Source organism: Felis catus, chromosome B1 (assembly GCF_018350175.1).
Source record: "Felis catus isolate Fca126 chromosome B1, F.catus_Fca126_mat1.0, whole genome shotgun sequence".
Lineage (NCBI taxonomy): Eukaryota > Metazoa > Chordata > Mammalia > Carnivora > Felidae > Felis > Felis catus.
Window position 1 is genome coordinate 201,673,210 of NC_058371.1, and position 16,243 is coordinate 201,689,452.

General features: G+C 58.8%; 1 protein-coding gene across 8 annotated transcripts in view; it reads right to left on the reverse strand.

The window, feature by feature from the left end:
- The window catches only part of AFAP1 (actin filament associated protein 1), a 147,602-nt gene that overhangs the window by 33,486 nt on the left and 97,873 nt on the right, over positions 1-16,243 (reverse strand). For all 8 annotated transcript variants that reach the window (XM_023253431.2, XM_023253429.2, XM_023253428.2 and 5 more), the window contains 3 exons: positions 12,861-12,956; positions 10,147-10,228; positions 4,781-4,930 (listed from right to left, as the gene is read on the reverse strand). In XM_023253431.2, coding sequence (XP_023109199.1) covers positions 4,781-4,930; positions 10,147-10,228; positions 12,861-12,956 — 328 coding nt within the window. The remainder of the gene's footprint in view (positions 1-4,780; positions 4,931-10,146; positions 10,229-12,860; positions 12,957-16,243) is intronic.

Here is a 16,243-nt window from a genome sequence, read left to right on the forward strand (position 1 = left end):
GATGACTTCTCAGGAACAGCGACGACACTGCCTTCACACTCGCACGTGGCTTTCTATTGCAGAACTCGGCACGTGGGGGCACTCTCGCGCGGGCACACGGCCCTGCAGCATGGCAGGGGCAGTTACGGAGCCCGGCTCCACTAACCAGGGCGATGGTAATCTCTGGAACAGGTCCAGGCACTCTCGTGATATTTTCTTCCCTGGCTGAATCTGGCCCCGAGTCACCAATACTATTGATTTCTTGACATCTGAGTCCCAAACGGAATGGTTACACTGGACAAATCCTCATTTTGTGTGAGCATGACACCATACGAAATTACCGTATTTGACGCCTTCCTCAGATTTGTTTTCAGTTCCCAAAAGGGAAAGGCAAAAGGGAAAATCACAGTGCACGAGAGGCCCGTCTCTACACACAGTGAACACCACAGTGACGCGTCCACATCGGGCAGCAGGCCTCCACCACCAGGCTCGCTGCCCTTTGCTCTTCCAGAAAGGGGTGGCCTAAAAATCCCATCTTCTGGGGAGGGAGCACAGGCAAATGACACACAGCCATCTAGGGCATCTGGAGTCACAGGGTCGGGGGACACGGATCCCGATGGGCCCCATGCACGTTTCAGCTGTAGCACACACCCACCACCAGATGGTGCCAAAGCGCAGCCAGGCCCGCTAAAGACAGGGAGGGACGGGTCCTGCCGCCAGAACCGTACCCCCCAGGCTCAACGGCCACCCGGGTCCGGGTCAGTTCCAGGAACCGCACGAGGCAATTCGGAGGCAATTTTATTTTTATAAGATCCCACCCATCGTGTCAGGTGAGACGTCAGTGTATCTTAACAGTTTGGGAATTTCAGTTTGATGTTTTCAGATTAGTCTTGCTCTGAACGCTAACGTTTCTCGCGAAACCGTGGCAAGAGGCTCAAGGTTCCCTGAGAGCTCGATGGGCCGGAGACGGACACACACTCTCGCGTGCGGCCGTCTGGATCGCTGGCGTCTCAGGCCTCAGCGCCAGGGGCTCTCGAGCACAAGCAGCCGGGGAGAGCAGGCGGGAGCGGGGCCGAGCGTCCCGTGTTCTCCGCCGGGCGAGAAACGTGGCGTCTGCCTGCCAGGCTCCGGTCCCCTCTCGGGAGGGCTCTGGTCCCGGTGCGATGGTGGTTTCGCTTGCGGCGAGCCTTGGCTTACAATCAGCCGGGAGGAGACGCCCAGGGGGAGGAGGGGAGACCACACGTCCTGACGCGGCCACTGGCTGGTCCCGGTCCCGCCCACGGCAGAACTCCCCTGCCCACCTTAGATGCCTGCCCCCCAAAGGCTCACGTGTCCAAGAACGAGGATGCCAACACCCCAGGGCAGCGACTTATGTCAAGGACTCTTTCCTCCCCCTTGATTAAAGGTCACCTGATGTCCTGTGGGGCAGGTTGTGACAGGAGGGGAGAGGTATAGAGTTTCCCTGCGTGCCAAAAAACCCTACTGTTGAAAACTCCACAGAGTCGCAGAATGCTAGATGTAGAAGGGACCCTGGGCATACCCAGCAAGGCCTCTCACTAGCTCAGGTCATGCTGCCTCCACAGAGACCTCCACCTTAGACCCGGGACGTCTCCTTCCACCCGCTTCTATATTTCTCGGTACCCAGGCTGCTCCCCCCAGGACTGCCCTCACGCTGCTTTGGTCTGTCTGTCTGTCTGCTTGGGTTTTTGAAAATAAGCTCATCAGGTGAGCAAATAACAACAACATTACTTATTAAGCATGGAGCTTAGTGTTTCATGATTTCATCTTTAACTTTCTTAAGAAGACAAAGTAAGCATGGGCCCATTTCCCAGAGGAGGAACCTGAGGCCTAGACAGATTCCACAATTTGCTGAAGGTAATTCGGCCAGTCGGGCGTGGGCTGCACTGCCCCTGTCTGCCAGGCTCTGCGCCGGGCCCTGGGGCGTGACTAGGGAGCCAGGCAGTGTGAACGTGACCCAGGAGGCTGGGAGGGACAGCTGTGGAATCGGGCGGGGACACGGCCATCAGAGGCTCTGAACCGGGAGGCAGAAGCAGCCCTCGTTTCGGCGCAGGACCCTGAGTTGTCACGGCTCGCGCCTGGTGGCCTGGAGGGCACAGAGACGGCGGCCAGGTGGGGCTTGCACGCTGGTCCGGCAGTGGACAGACGGGGCGGAGAGGATGAGGACACGTGTCTCCCGAGCCCTGCCAAGTGTAGACAGGGACAGGCAAGCACCAGAAGGGGGCCCACAGAAGATCCCTCTTTGCAGGGGGGTCTGGTGCACGTCTCGGGCCGCAGCCTGTGCGTGGCGGTACGTGAGCGCACCGGGCTGACGCTCACCATCACTTCAGGGCCTCGGGGCGGTAATGGGCAGAGGTACAGGGCTGGCTGGGCTGACCTGGTCAGCGGCCGCGGGACCCACTGCCCCTGCCCACTCCCCGTGGAGCGCCTGCAGAAACCATCTCCCACCCTCACCGCATCGTTATTACACACCCGGAGGCCCACCTGCTGGGCCGCATTTCATGGAAGGGCTGGATTTGAACCCAGGTCTCGATCGCTCCCGGGAGCTCGCGTCGGCCCGCCCAGCGGCACGGTCCTTCCGGCCCGTCGGGCTCAGCTCCCCTCTGCTTGCCGCACGGGGCCGGTGGCCGCACGGCCACCACTCGGCAGGGTTGGTGTCTCTGGCCTTTATCCAGCTGACGTTTTCTGCGTAAAACTTTACAGAGGTACTAGAAAAATTGAGAACGGTCATTTTCCTCCTGCCTCTCTCCACAGACCCCTTCTGTGGCCCCTGGACCCAGCGAAGATCTAAACGACAATTTTAAAATCTTGTGGACAGAGAAGGTTCTCTTAACAGAGACGAAAGATATCCGCTGAGCAGCTTGATAGAAATCCACACCTGCATGTTACAGGTTTCAGACTCACCCTCTCTGCCCTCTGAGTGACCAAGCGTTTCCAAGAAAGTACCAGCAAAGGATTTCTGGCGGTGCCGGATGGCCAATACGATGAGGCCGTGTGCGAGGGGTTATGAGCGGGGGAGTCTCCCGGGGAGCGAAGGGCTAGGCAGAAGGGAGCTCCAGGGAAGGAGCAGCGTCGGGCCCGTGGGCCAGCTGCGCCTCCACGGGCCGTGAGGCTCCCGCAGGCCCAGGCCTTCCAGAGCTCAGCGTCTGGACCCTGCCGTCTAGCTCGCCTCCCACGTCGATGTTTGCTTTTCGTGACAGAATTTCTCTTTCCTTTTTTGGATGGCTCCCTCCTTGCATCTCTAATCCCTAACTCCCCTCCAGGGCCAGTGCGAAAGGAGGGACAGTCCCACACCACCCAGAGACTCTTGCCGCACCAAGAGAGTCGGAGGCAAAAGGAAACAGCATCCTGGCGTCACCCCTCTGTGCTAGAGCCCTGCCCCCACCCCTGCTGTAACTTCAACAAGGTGATGCCCCCTCCTTCACGTAGGGCAGTGGACAGAGCATCAGTCAGCCCGCCCCCATGACCCCACTGCCATTTGCCAAGTTCAGGGACCTGAATGCACGGGCTCCCAGACCCTTGGCCTCCTTCCGCTACCAGGGCGCTCCCCGACAATCCAGAGATGGCAGCTTAACGGGACCTCCCTGAGAGGACTCCCCAGCCGGCTTCCACGGCACGTGCGCCACCACCCAGGGTTGCCCCGGCCTGACGAAGGACAGGTCTCTACGGGGCCCGCGGGAGTCTCATGCGTGTGGCTTCCTCGAACCCCGACCGTCAAGGCCAGAAGGGAGCCGGGACTCCCCGGGACCTGCCCTCGGGGTACGGCACGTGCCTGCGTCCAGCACTCTGCAGCCTGCCCCTCCGCCGCAGTGCTACCTCTCCCTAGCGTCCTCCCGGCACACGGCTCGCGCCCTGGCATGTGACAGCTGCTGAATTAACTTCCCCTTGTCTGTATGGCCAACTCGGGCACGTGGGGCGGCATTACTTCCCAGTAAAGCCCGATATCCCGGGCAGATGGATGCTCGCGGAGAGAGGGGTGAACAGGGCGAGTCGGCAAAGGGAGGGGACCAGGGACCTGCAGGGACAGAACACTGGCTGTGCCGCGGGTCTACGAGCACCCACAGCCTACCCTCGGTTCCTAATAGAGGCCAAAGCCCCGCCGTCCGGCTTTCGGTGCTGCTCTCCTGAGAACGGCTGCACGGTGGCCAAGGAAACAGGACACCTGTCCCACCTCACCCTCCACTTCTCCCCAGAGGCTGCCCTCCCGGGCCTCCACCTGGCCAGGGTCCCTGTGACGCTCTCCCGCTGTGCCGGCTTCCCTCCTCTGTCACCAGGCCGCGCTGCACGTCTCCTCCCGTGACTCCTTGTTCGCGCGGGAGGGCCGGGGCCGCTTTGCGGGTGCCCGCCCCTTCCTGGACAGGGCAGCCCCTCGGAAGGGACTTGAGGTGAGGGGCTGAGCGGCAGCGCCGCCAGGATGCTCGTTCTGCCGCTGTAGCCCGGGGGGAACGCCAGCGGTAACCCCACGCACGCCGCACCGAGCCCCACGCTCCCTCCTTCGCTCGCCAAGGCACGTGTGCCCCAGCTCAGAAATGCTTAAAAGGACTCTGGGAGAATTTCACGGGATCACAGCAGGAATTTGTTTTTCATCTTGAAAGAACCTCGGAGATGATCTCAAACCCCGGCACGGTCTTTTATTAATCAGCGGCAGAAAGGTAGCGCCTTTTCCACCATTCCGATGATCACAAGCCCGACTGGGAAAAGCCCGCGCGATGCAGAGGCAACTCCAGGAAAGAAGGACACAAGTGGGGTGAGCGCCACTCCCGGCCGGGGAACCCCGGCTTACCGCACGTGGGGACGTCCTCCTCCGCGGACGAGGTCTGTTCATCCGTCGAGGGCTTTTTCTTCCCCAAGCCGATGATCTTGGTGATCTTCTTCCCAGTGACTTTAGACACGGTTCCCTTGGTCTCTGATTTGGAACTTTTCTTCCTCTTAACTGTTAAGAGTGACGATGGAAATGAGAGAGAGAGTGTCAGTTGTAGGCTTTAACGGAAAAAATCAGGGACAGAGCATAAATCGCAGTCCACTTTATTTTCCTCAATTTGTACTCATTGAGCACCTGCTATGAGCCGACTGCTGGCGTGGACACAAAAGAATACAGCAAACAGGTGTTCAGAAGGAGTGTATGTGCTAGAGACGATGCACACAGGTGTGCAAGCGCGTGTACACACGCACACATGCAGTCACACACAGAGGAGGCCTGATGGCAGCCGGGCCCGCACGGTCTACGCTGGGGTGACGTGGACAGGCCCGGGGCGGTGGGCAAGCCGCCTGGAGGGGCGACTTTGAACCGCCAGCTGGGAGACGAGGAAGCAGCCGGACCAAGCGAGAGCCTTCTGGGCAGGGGGAGCGTCAGGAACACGGAGGCTGTGAGGCTGGAGGGAGGGATGGAAAGAAGCAGAGCGGCCGGGGGAGGGGCTGACGGAGGGACAGGGGGACGCGGGTCCTCCCCGGTCCCAGGAGCCCTCCACCAGCCCCTCACCCTCCCCAGGACGCCCAGGACGGCAGCTTCCATCTGAGCCCATCACGCTCTGCTTTGGCCTGCACGGCATGAGGTTACGAAGTCGCACTGAATGTACCAAGTACGCAGACGCCGTGCACCAAAATGACTTCGGCTCCCCTTGGGAAACAGAAACGTCTGGCAACTCGGGACCCCCGTCTGGGATCTCGCAGAGATCGGAAGGTGCGGGAGAAAGCGCACCCGGAACCGGGGGCCAAGGAAGACCTTTCCTCCCACGGCAACTGCGCGAAGGAGATGTCACTCACCCCCCTCCCCTGACGGCCACTGCGTCAGGCACCTTTGCCAGAACCGCACAGGACAATGAGCCTCCGGGAGGGGCAAGTGTGGCTTCACGACGGAGGGCGGTGGGCCGGGAGAGGGGCTCCCCATCGCCCTCCTGGTGTCGCCGTGTCCAGGGTGACTCGAGCCTCCCCATCTGTAACCCACAAGGGGTCTTTTCACAATGTAATGAAAGTGAGGACCTCTCTCCCCTCCTGCTCATCCTGGGCCCAAAGGAACATACCTTAAACACACACAGAATAATTTCAGAGACAGGGGACTGGGGGGTGAGGGATTACAACCCTAGGCCTCATTCCTAAAGGCCCCTGTAACACATACTGACACGATCGATCTCTCAATGGGGGTGGGCGGGGGGGGTTGGGTGCTTCTCTCTCCTCCAGTCCCAATCTGCCATCTGTGAGACACCAGGCACAGGCCCACGTCCCACCTGGCCCTGGGGACACTAGGCGCGGGCCCACGTCCCACCTGACCCACGGGACACCAGGGGCAGGCTCACATCCCACCTGGCCCTGGGGACACCAGGCACGGGCCCACATCCCGGTCCCACCCGGCCTGCTCTCGCACTCCCTGGCCCGGCAGACTCAGCACCACCCCGAGTTCGAGTCACTTTGTGTTCACCGTTATTGCCTCTCTAGAAAGAAACGACGGTTGAAAGACAAGAAGCCAAGCCAAACTTCTGGGTAAACACAGCCTTTGTTCCAGACTGAAAGTAGGTGCCCCCCAGAACCCCTGCATTGAAGCTCCAAGCCCAGTGCAGCTGTATTTGGTGATGGGGTTACAGGATCATAAGGGTGGGGCCCTGATCCCGCAGCATCAGTGCCCTTCTTAATAAGAGACTGGACACGGAAGAAAGGCCACGTGAGGACACAGCGGGAGGCGGCCGTCTGCAAGCCAGGAAGAGGCCCTCACCAGCAGACAGCTCTGATGGCACCTCCAGGTAGGGCTCCCGCCTGCGGACCGTGAGAAATGAACGTCCGTGTTTTCAGCCTCCAGGCTGTGGTACCTCGTGAAGCCCTGGTGTGACACAGGCCCATGGATGGAGCACAGAACAAGCACCCCGCCTCCCCTACGCTCTCCCAGCGCCCGCCCCTCCTTTCTTCAAATAACACACCAAGAACCTGTTGCCATCTTGGTGGACTGGCACATTCCCACCCCACCCCCCCAGCTACCGCCAGACATGGGCGTCCGTGGTCGGGACGACTCTGTCATTGTGCTTTCCGTGTGGCCACACCAAAGCGTTTCAGAAGAGCCTCGAGACCACCTCTGACCGCAGTCCCGTTCAAACTAAGCTTTGAAAGGAAGGCGCTCCCGGCGTGCCCTGAACACCCCCTTCCGCAGAGCTTGGGGAGCACACGGAGTTCTTCCTCGTGGCTCAAAGCGAAGACGTTACATTTACTTCTGATTCTACCAGCATTTTCTCCTGCTGGGGAAGTCCCTGACCACCAAGAAAAGACCCGATGCTTCTAATTCCCTGAAGGACCACTGATTAATTTTTTACAAAAGCAGAAGGGACTCCCTGGAAGGAAGAGCCAAAGTATGTAGGGACGTGAGAATGTGTTGGTGCTGCTCGCTACACAGAAGGCAGGATTTGACACACGTAATGGAATTATGAAGACGCCTCCGAGACTCAGAACTCTCCGATAAATCCAGAGACCAGGAAAGCCGCAGGGTCCAAACGTCACACGCCGTCAGTGCTTGGCAGGCAGTGAGGGACAGACCACCGAAGCAAAGCCAACTCCCAGCATTTCGAAAGCCATCAATATCATCAGCCCAGACACATCCCTACGGCCAGTGGAGAACCTGAGTCACAAGATGGCTAGGGGTATGGGGAGCTGTGTTGAAATCTCTCGACTGCAAATCGGTCATGAGTGAGAAGGTGGGTGCTTAGGTACAGATATATTCTCTCCCCCTCTCTCTCCACACACACACACACACACACACACACACACACACACACACACAGACATTCGTATCATTCTGCGAACCTAATTTCCAGCAGGGACCCGGGAGAGGAAATGGCAAACAAGGACAGAGACCAACAACGTGTGCCGTGCCTCAACATCCGAGCAGGGACCGGAGATTGTATGTTATTCTGTTTTGGGGCAAAGTGTAAAGACTGCTTTTCGGGCTTTGATTACACATAATGTGCCCACGGAAGACGCAGATGATACCTTCCACTGAGTAACTTCCGACAGAGAAGACTAAAATTACACCCAGACACGACCAAGCTAGGGAATCGCAGGGGCAAAGGCAGAGATCGTGACCTTCCGGCGTGAAGCTTGTAGTATCGCAGTAGGCCAGCTTACTTGGGTTTTAACATTCTTAGTGGCCTGGATTGCTATTTGGTTTAAGGGGACTTCCTTTCCGAGCTGGGAGACGCCTGCCTGGCACAGTGCATTTGAGCTGGGTGGGCGGACCGCTCCCCTGGGAAGCCAAGGTCATGGGGCTGCAAGCACACAGGCTGTTGGCTTTGCACAGGGGAAACGTCCCCCCGACCCACAAATCCCAGCCTCCTCTCAGGCCACACACCCCGGGAAGGACACAAGCCACAGGCTGGGAGAGACTACACGCAAAACACACTGATAAAGGACTTATATTCAAAACATTAAAGAACTCTCTAGAGTCAATAATATGAACAAAAACCCAATACAAATACAGGCAAAAGATCCGGGCAGACGTTTCTTCAGGTGAGATGTGGCTGGCAAATGAGCACGTTAAAAATGCTCAGTTAACGTCGCTAGTCTTCAGGGAAGTGCAAGTTCAAGCCACAGCTACGTAGCTCCACACACGCACAGAAAGGGCCGAAATGTGTGGAAGAAAACAAAGTGACAGCGGCAAGGTGGTGAGAACGCACACGACGGACAAGCCACGCCCCTAGATTTTCATCCAACAGAAACGAAAACCTGTTGCGAATGTCTAGGACAGCTTTGCTCACTGCGCTCAAACCTGGAAACCCCCAGCTGTCCAGGCGGCGGGGGGATACCCAAGCCGCGGTCCACACACGCCGGCATGCGGCTCGGCCACACAGAGGAGCAGACTGTGGGGCGTGCCACAGTGTGGGCGCATGTGCAGGGCGCTGAGCTGGAGAGGCCAGACCCAAAGGCCACGTACCGCCTGATTCCACTCGCAGGGCCTTCTGGAGAGGACACAATACACGCCAGCGGCTGCCGGGGGCACGAGGGAGCGTTTCGGGGTAACAGAAACGTTCCACATCTTGCCTGCGGTGATGGTTAGAGGCCCGTGTTTGTCTCAGCTCAAAGAACTGTGTGCCAAAAAGCGTGGACTTTACTGCACAAATTTACGCCTTGTGAAGCTGACTTAGAAAAAGAGAATTCAAACTCCATACGCCCACGTTCACAGCAGCTCCATTCACGACGGCCAAAACGCGGAGGAGCCCAAACGTCTGCTGATGGAGGAACGGATAAACCCAGCCTGGTCCGTCCAGACAACGGGATGGCAGCCAGCCTTAAGAGGAAGGACACCTTGACAGCTGCTCCCATGTAGACGGACCCTGAGGACATCGTGGTGAGTGAAACAAGCCGGCCACGAAGGGACGGTACCGTACGGCTGCACTCATGTGCGTTTCCTCGAGCTGTCAGGCTCACAGAGACAGAAGGGAAAACGGTGGGCACGGGGGCTCGAGGAGGGCAGGGGAGCCACTGCTTCCTGGGGACAGAGCGCCAGTCTCACGAGACGAAAAGAGCCCTGGACGGGGAGGGTGGGCAGCGGCACAAGTCCGTGAGCGTCCTTAACGCGGCCGAGGTAGACGCAAAATGGTCGACGTGGTCAATTTTATGTCGTGGGTATTGAACCACGGCTTACACAAATGGTTTTTACGTGAAGGTGAACAAAAGACGTTTTCAGAACCTCTGATTTCAAATGACCAGAAGTCTGTGAGCCTGGCCTTGGCGTCCCGCACAGGGGACGCTGGGAAGGGCCCTCACGCAGCGGGAGGGCTTGCTTGGGCTCTTGGGCTACATGCAGGTGACGTGGAGCGGGCCACGGGCTGCCGACCACACTGCCCACTCACTCTTCACGGACACTCAGGTCTCCCCACTGCAAATTCCTCTTGGCGATACATCAGGTCTGGGAGCCCGAAGGTTTAAATATGCGCAGGGCACCCGGAGGACGATGGGGAAAAACCAAGGCCAGGGCTCGGCAGGACGGCAGGCGAACACATGGGCTCGCATCGTCCAAGGGGGTTTCCGTGCACTTCTGGGTGATGACACACACGACCGAGCCACCGAGCAGATGGTCTCAGAGTTCACAAAGCCAACTAGTTTCTTAAATTTTGTTTCTCACTTTGGTTTTTGCTTTGTGGTTTACGTGTTTTCGGCACGAGCAGAACTCACCTTGTTCTTTTCCATTACACACGGTGATTCCGTTTTCGGTAGCGCCCTCCCCGTCGGAGCTCGGCCTCTCGGAAGACAGTTTCTGTGAGGGCACAAAGGACCAAGTTATGCTCACGGTGGTTCACGCTGGCCGAGTGACGCATCCCGGGTCAGTCAAAAGCCCTCTCCGCAGTGGGAGGAAGTGCGGGGCCAAGTTCGCGACAGCCCAAAAGGAGCCGGGGCTCGAGCACGGGGCGCACCGCTGGCTGGCTCGCTGCTACAGCTCCCAGACGGCGGGGAAGAGGGAAGAACTCGCCAAGGTGGCCGTGCTTACACGCGCTCTATACCGCCCCTCACCCACGTCATTCTTGCAAGCAATTTTGAAAAACATTCAGATTGCAAAAGGACATTCCCCTCACCAAGCCTCACCGAGCCACACGATCCTCCCAGAAATAAACAGCCCACCACCCATCTCCTTTCTTCCTGTCGTCTGCCAATTACAGGGGAAGGTCAAAGATCTGCTCGTAACAAACACTCTGAGGACACACAGAGCCCAGCCGCTGTCAAAAGCGCCCAAGGGCACACGCGCACCTGCGCAATCATTTGCGTCCGGCATCTGATATAGGGAGCGTCCTCAGGACCCTGAGCGGCATCTGAAGAAGGGGTAGTGTTTAGAGCTGGAATCTCCATCCTGGCCAGAGACTCGTGGCATCATGGTGGAGGAAGTGGACCTCGGGTCCAGCCCCACAGCCCAGCCCCACAGAGCCTCGGCCAGAGACAGAGAAAAGATCTGGATGATACCAGGGCCCACGCACCATCAGCTGCCAACGCGGGGTCTGGGCAGTGCTGCCCGAGGACGGCAGACAGGCGTCTGCACTCCCGCGGCAGGGCCCGGGAGAGCCGCAGTGAGGGAATTGCGTCATTTAGTGGGAACCGGTCATGTGCCGAGTGCCAGGGACAGAATGGCTGCGAGCCGGCACTGCTCCAGTCTCGGGCCAGGAAGCACCCCTGGGCTCCGGGTTGGCAGGCCTGGCCAGGCACTAACAGGACAGCCTTGGAGACCAGAGAGAAGGAGAACGGCCAAGGGATGGTGAATGGGGGGCCCTGACGTGCTGCCCATAGCGAATGGGCCCCAGAGCAGCCTGTCTGGAAAGCAGCGTGCTTAGCAACAGGAAGCGAAATCTTAGAAAAGATTTCCACCGCTTGGTCTCGAAGGCCAGCTCCTGGGAGTCTAACCTCAGGTAACAGAGACGCAGCAAAGACTTGTGGGAGAGACTCCAAGTGCCGTGCCGTTTGGATCTGTCTGAAGAGGGAGACGGGCCTGGGGCGGGGGACCGATCCGAACAGCACCAGAGGCACGGGTCTTTGGTACGAGACACGTGCTGAACACGCAGACGTGTTTGCTGCCCCTTACAAGCTTTCAAAACTGGGAACGTTGCTCATAACACACACGTAATGGAGGAAAAGCAGCATAAGCCACGCTATGCGTCAGACCATCCAAGCCAGCTAAACCTACGCACTGCTACGGGGAGCTTCCTCCTCCGTGCGGTGGCCTCACGAGTGACTTCCTTCGTCCTGTTTCTATTTGTCGGCCTTTCTGAGTTTCTACAGCGAACACGCGTTAGTTTTGCTATCAGGAGAGAAACAAACAGGCCCGCCGTGTCCCAACGTCTGGGTGAGGCCTGTGAGGTTAATTTTACATGTCAACTTGGAGGCGGTCGGTGGGGTGGATGAGACTGCCCCACTACGGTGTGGGTGGGCCTCACCCAATCAGGTGAAGGTCTGCACCGCGCAGAAAGACCAGCCTTCCCCAGCAAGGGAGGATTCTCCAGAAGACTGCCCGCAGACTTCATCTCCAGCCCGCAGCCCTACACCGTACATTTTGGACTTGTCAGCCTCCGTGATCACATAAGCCAATTCCTCATAACACATCTCCTCACGTATAAATGAGTGTGTACTTGTGTGTGTATATCTGTGCACATACACACATAATCTTATATAAAACATTTTATATTTAAATTTTATATGTTGATAACACACACACCCTATCAGTTCTGCTTCCTGCAGAATCCAGACTAAAACGAGAAGAGACAAAGAAGGATCCATTCCCTGGCTGTGGGGGCCAGACAAGGGGGGCCAGACAGGGGGGACTCCGAAGCTTCCTGGGACCCAGGCTACCCACAGAAGATCTCCGCGTGTACAGACACAGGAAGCACGGCCAGAGGGGGCTGGGCGTGTGCGCCACAGTGATGGGCTTACACGTTTCTGGCAAGAAAGGCCAACCCTCCAGCCCCTGTGCGGGGCGCTCACTGCGTCTTCCCACAGGTGAGATGCACGCGGAGCAGAGAGGGAACGTACCCTGGTCTGCAGGGAATGATCGCATCCCGGGTCTTCGGGAAGACGCACTTGTGTAGCGCCTGCTGGATTCCAGACACACACAGACAGAGCGGCACACAGAGCAGCCACATAACAGCCACGACTTTGAGCAGCTCCAATCCATTAACACCTTTAGCCCTGTTTCTGTGTCTGTCGCCGGGAACCTCAAACCAACCATGCAGTCTACGAAGTGACTAACTCAGGCTTTGTACAGAGTAGGCACTTGAGGCATAAGCAGCTGAATTGCATTTTTTCTCCCAACTTTAAGTGCTCGAATCCTCAGAGAATGTCACCAAGACTTTGAGGGAGGCCTACATCGACTGCAAGAGTACCACTCCCGGGAAGAAACACGCCCTTACCTTCTCCAGCTCCGTCTTGTGCACTGGGGAGCTTGATGGCGGAGGCCCCTCTGAATCCGCTGGGCCGCTGCAGCCACTGTAGACCTCTCGGATCACCTGTAAGAGGTGTAGACACGTCTGAGCTCTCGCAAAGGCAGGGACACATGGCGTGGGAGGAAAATCCGTGGGCGCGAAAGCACGTGGCTTTAAGTTCTAAGATGCTATCTGTTCACTCACTCACCCACCAGACGTGTCTCCGATCCTGGACTGACACAGGCCATGCCCTGCATTCACGGGCCTTCCAGTCCAGGATTATCTAGAGATCACGGTGAACAATGGGTACCCCCCAAACATGAAGGGAAAGACAGACAGCAGAAGGGCCCAAAGACTGGAAGGTGATGTTTAACAAAAGGGGAGTGGCTGATCTGTAAGATCCGGAGGCCTCACTGAGGTGACACGTAAGCCAGGAGTCGAATGGCCAGAAGGATGTGGCCACGTGAGGAACTGGCGGAAAAGGCGCCCAGGCAGAGGGACCAACGGGTGCAAAGGCCCTGTGGCAGATGTGACGTGTTTAAGGACAGCACCTAGTACCGTGTGGCAGAGACGGGGGAGAGGCCACCAGGAGGGTCACAGAGCACGCTCAGGCCAGCGAGGGGGGCTGGGTTTGTGCAGTGAGAAGCCCAGGGGTGACGGGATTGACTTTCTGAGAATGGTACAGAACAGGGGCCGAGAGTGCAGGCCCCAGAGCCCAACTGCCTGGGTTTTCATCCTGCCCTTCATCTTGGGCAAACCAGTGACCTATTCTGTGCTTCAGTGTTCCCACCTGCCACGCAGACACGCGACGGTCCCACCTGTGAGACTGAAATGGCCGGAGGCAGTGCCTGAAACAGGGAGCATGCCCCGGCAGAAGTGCTAGACCGCACGCGCGCTGCAGAGGGAGGAACACGGACAAGAAGGAAAGGAGTCGGGCCCTCGTGCGGTGGCTCGGGGGACAGAAGGGGGCAGTGCAGGCTGGGGCGATGGCAGGAAGGAGCTGAACAGTGGCCTCTGGAAGATTCTGGAGAACCAGCAGGCCCTGCCGGTGGGTGGGGCAGGAGGGAGGCGCCCACTCCAAGGCGGCTGGGTGCTGCCATATACTCCGACGACGGGGGAGGCAGAGAGCAGCAGCGGGTGGGGGAGAAGCGAGGCGGGTGAGTGGAAGCAAAGGCAAGCTCCCAGACAGAGCTGGAAGTGAACTAGGCAGTCAGGGGAGAAGAGCCCGGGGGTGGGGGGTGAGTCGCCAGAGGGAGGGCAGACAGAGCAGGACGCAGGTCCAGGAGGAGGACCAGAGCCGGTCAGCACTTGGGGGCTGAGCCAAAGGGGCGAGGCTCGTGCAAGAATGAACTGGAGCGGCCAGGGAAGCGGGGGCGAGGCGGGAGGGTGCAGCTCCCCGGAGCACGGAGGAGGAGAGAGAAGCCCCTCTGCTGGGGGCGGGGAGTGACCGAGGGGCTCCCGGGGAGGAGGCGACCAGAAGAGGGTCTTCTAGAGGCGGCAGGAGGGCGGGGTCCGGAGAAGGCAGGGGGACACAGAGAGGCCAGCGTATCCGGTGGCAGGAGTCTGGGGACGCTCCTGTCTGGCCGGCTCCGTCTTCTCAGCGAAATGTGAAGCCAGAACCTCAGCCACCGGCTCGAGGCCCCGACCTCGCTGAGCCTCTGTTTCCTCACCGGCACAGGAAGGAAGGTCAGGGTGGCCTGTCCCGCCATGTACACGGCTGTGATTAAATTAAGAGAAAACGAGACCCGCTCCGCAAAATGCCTGAGCCGGCACCCGGCATGCGGTGCTGCTCCAGTCATCGTCACCGTCACCACGGGGAGCGTCCTCACCATTGACGCCGGCGGCTCAGAGGGGCTCCCGCCCTCGACGGACGGGTGTGGTGATCCTCAGCCCCGCCAGTGCTCACAGCGCCCCCACGGTCACCCGCCGTCCCCTCCATCACCACTGAGCTCCAGCAGTGAGCTGGACGTGGTTGTGGTCACCGGGGATGTGCAGCGAACAGGACAGACCAGGATCCGGGGCGGCGGGCCGTGCATTCTGATAAGGCAGAAGTTAGCCGGCGGTTCCTTCAAAACGTCTTGTTCCTTTTGGAACTAAACTGCAATTTGAGTCCGACCCAAGCACCTTCGGGGAAGAACTGAAGTGCCAAAGCCCCAGATATCCTGGTAGGGGTTTTGCAACGGGATCTCAGCACACATGCCCAAACTCGCCGCCTTGCACTGACGCCGGGATGAGCGCCAGGAACCCGCAGGAGCCCAGGACACCGCGGCCAGCCATTTTCCTGCTCAGCCGTTTTATGAGAAAACTATCAAGCAAGGTACATGTTTGGGGCTAAAATAGGAAAAAGGAAGAAGAAAGAAAAGCCCAGAGAACTTGCTGCCACAGTTTTTTTTTTTTTTCCTTGTCGGTTCTGAGCTGTGACAGCATCACCGAAGTGACATGAATCGACCCAGGCCTTCCAGACACCCCAGTCTCTGTCCGTGCTGACTCCGCTCCTGCTGCCCTGTGCCAGGCCTCTGTCCCCACACCTCCCCTGCGGCTTTATCAGATCTGTAGTCGACAAGGCAAATTTTTATTCGATCCAAGAACAAGATTCTGTCTTTTCTCAAGGGAAAGAGTACAATGCAGCGGAATCTCCGGGGCCCTGGGGTCAGGCGGAAACGGGGTTTCAACCCCAACGCTACTGCCTTCTCCATACGAGAGGCTGAGTGTCCTCGCCCGGGACATGCAGGACACAAGGCCTCTGGGCCACCATGGGAGGCAGGACCGCAGGACCGCAGAACGCGAGGTGCCCAGCCGCGCTTCTGCCAGAGCAGGCAAGCGGCACACGTGGGCTCCCGTCCCCCGTCCCGGTGGCCCGCCCCAGAGGACGCACCACAGGACAGCCGTGCCAACCGGCCGGAAGCTCCCAAGTTCGTTTCACACCGCAGAACACAACCTGCAGGAAGCCCCCTCTGGCAAAGCGTTTACGCAAGAAGCAACTGTCCCTTCTCACTCTCGCTCTGTCCGAGGCGGGAGGGCCCACGGCGCCGTGACGCGGCTCCGATGTCCCTCCCGGTCTCCCGGGCGGCCATCCGAACTGAGTGGGGGGAGCTGTGCTTCTCCTCCCGGCCGGATGGGGCTCGTCCTCGGAGCCACATGTCTGGCGTGTGAGCCCCACACGGCGTGTGCAGCACCACCCCCGTCCTCACGTGCACACGGCTCTCGTACCCCGTGCGCCCACCGGCCCGTGTCTTCCCCTCAGCTGGGCCCGCTTTCCCACATGGGGCTGCATCTTGCTTATGTGGATCTTCCCAAAGCCGAGCACATAACAGCAACGTAAAAAGTTTGATTGGGAGGCACCTGGGGGGCTCAGTCCATTGAGCGTCTGA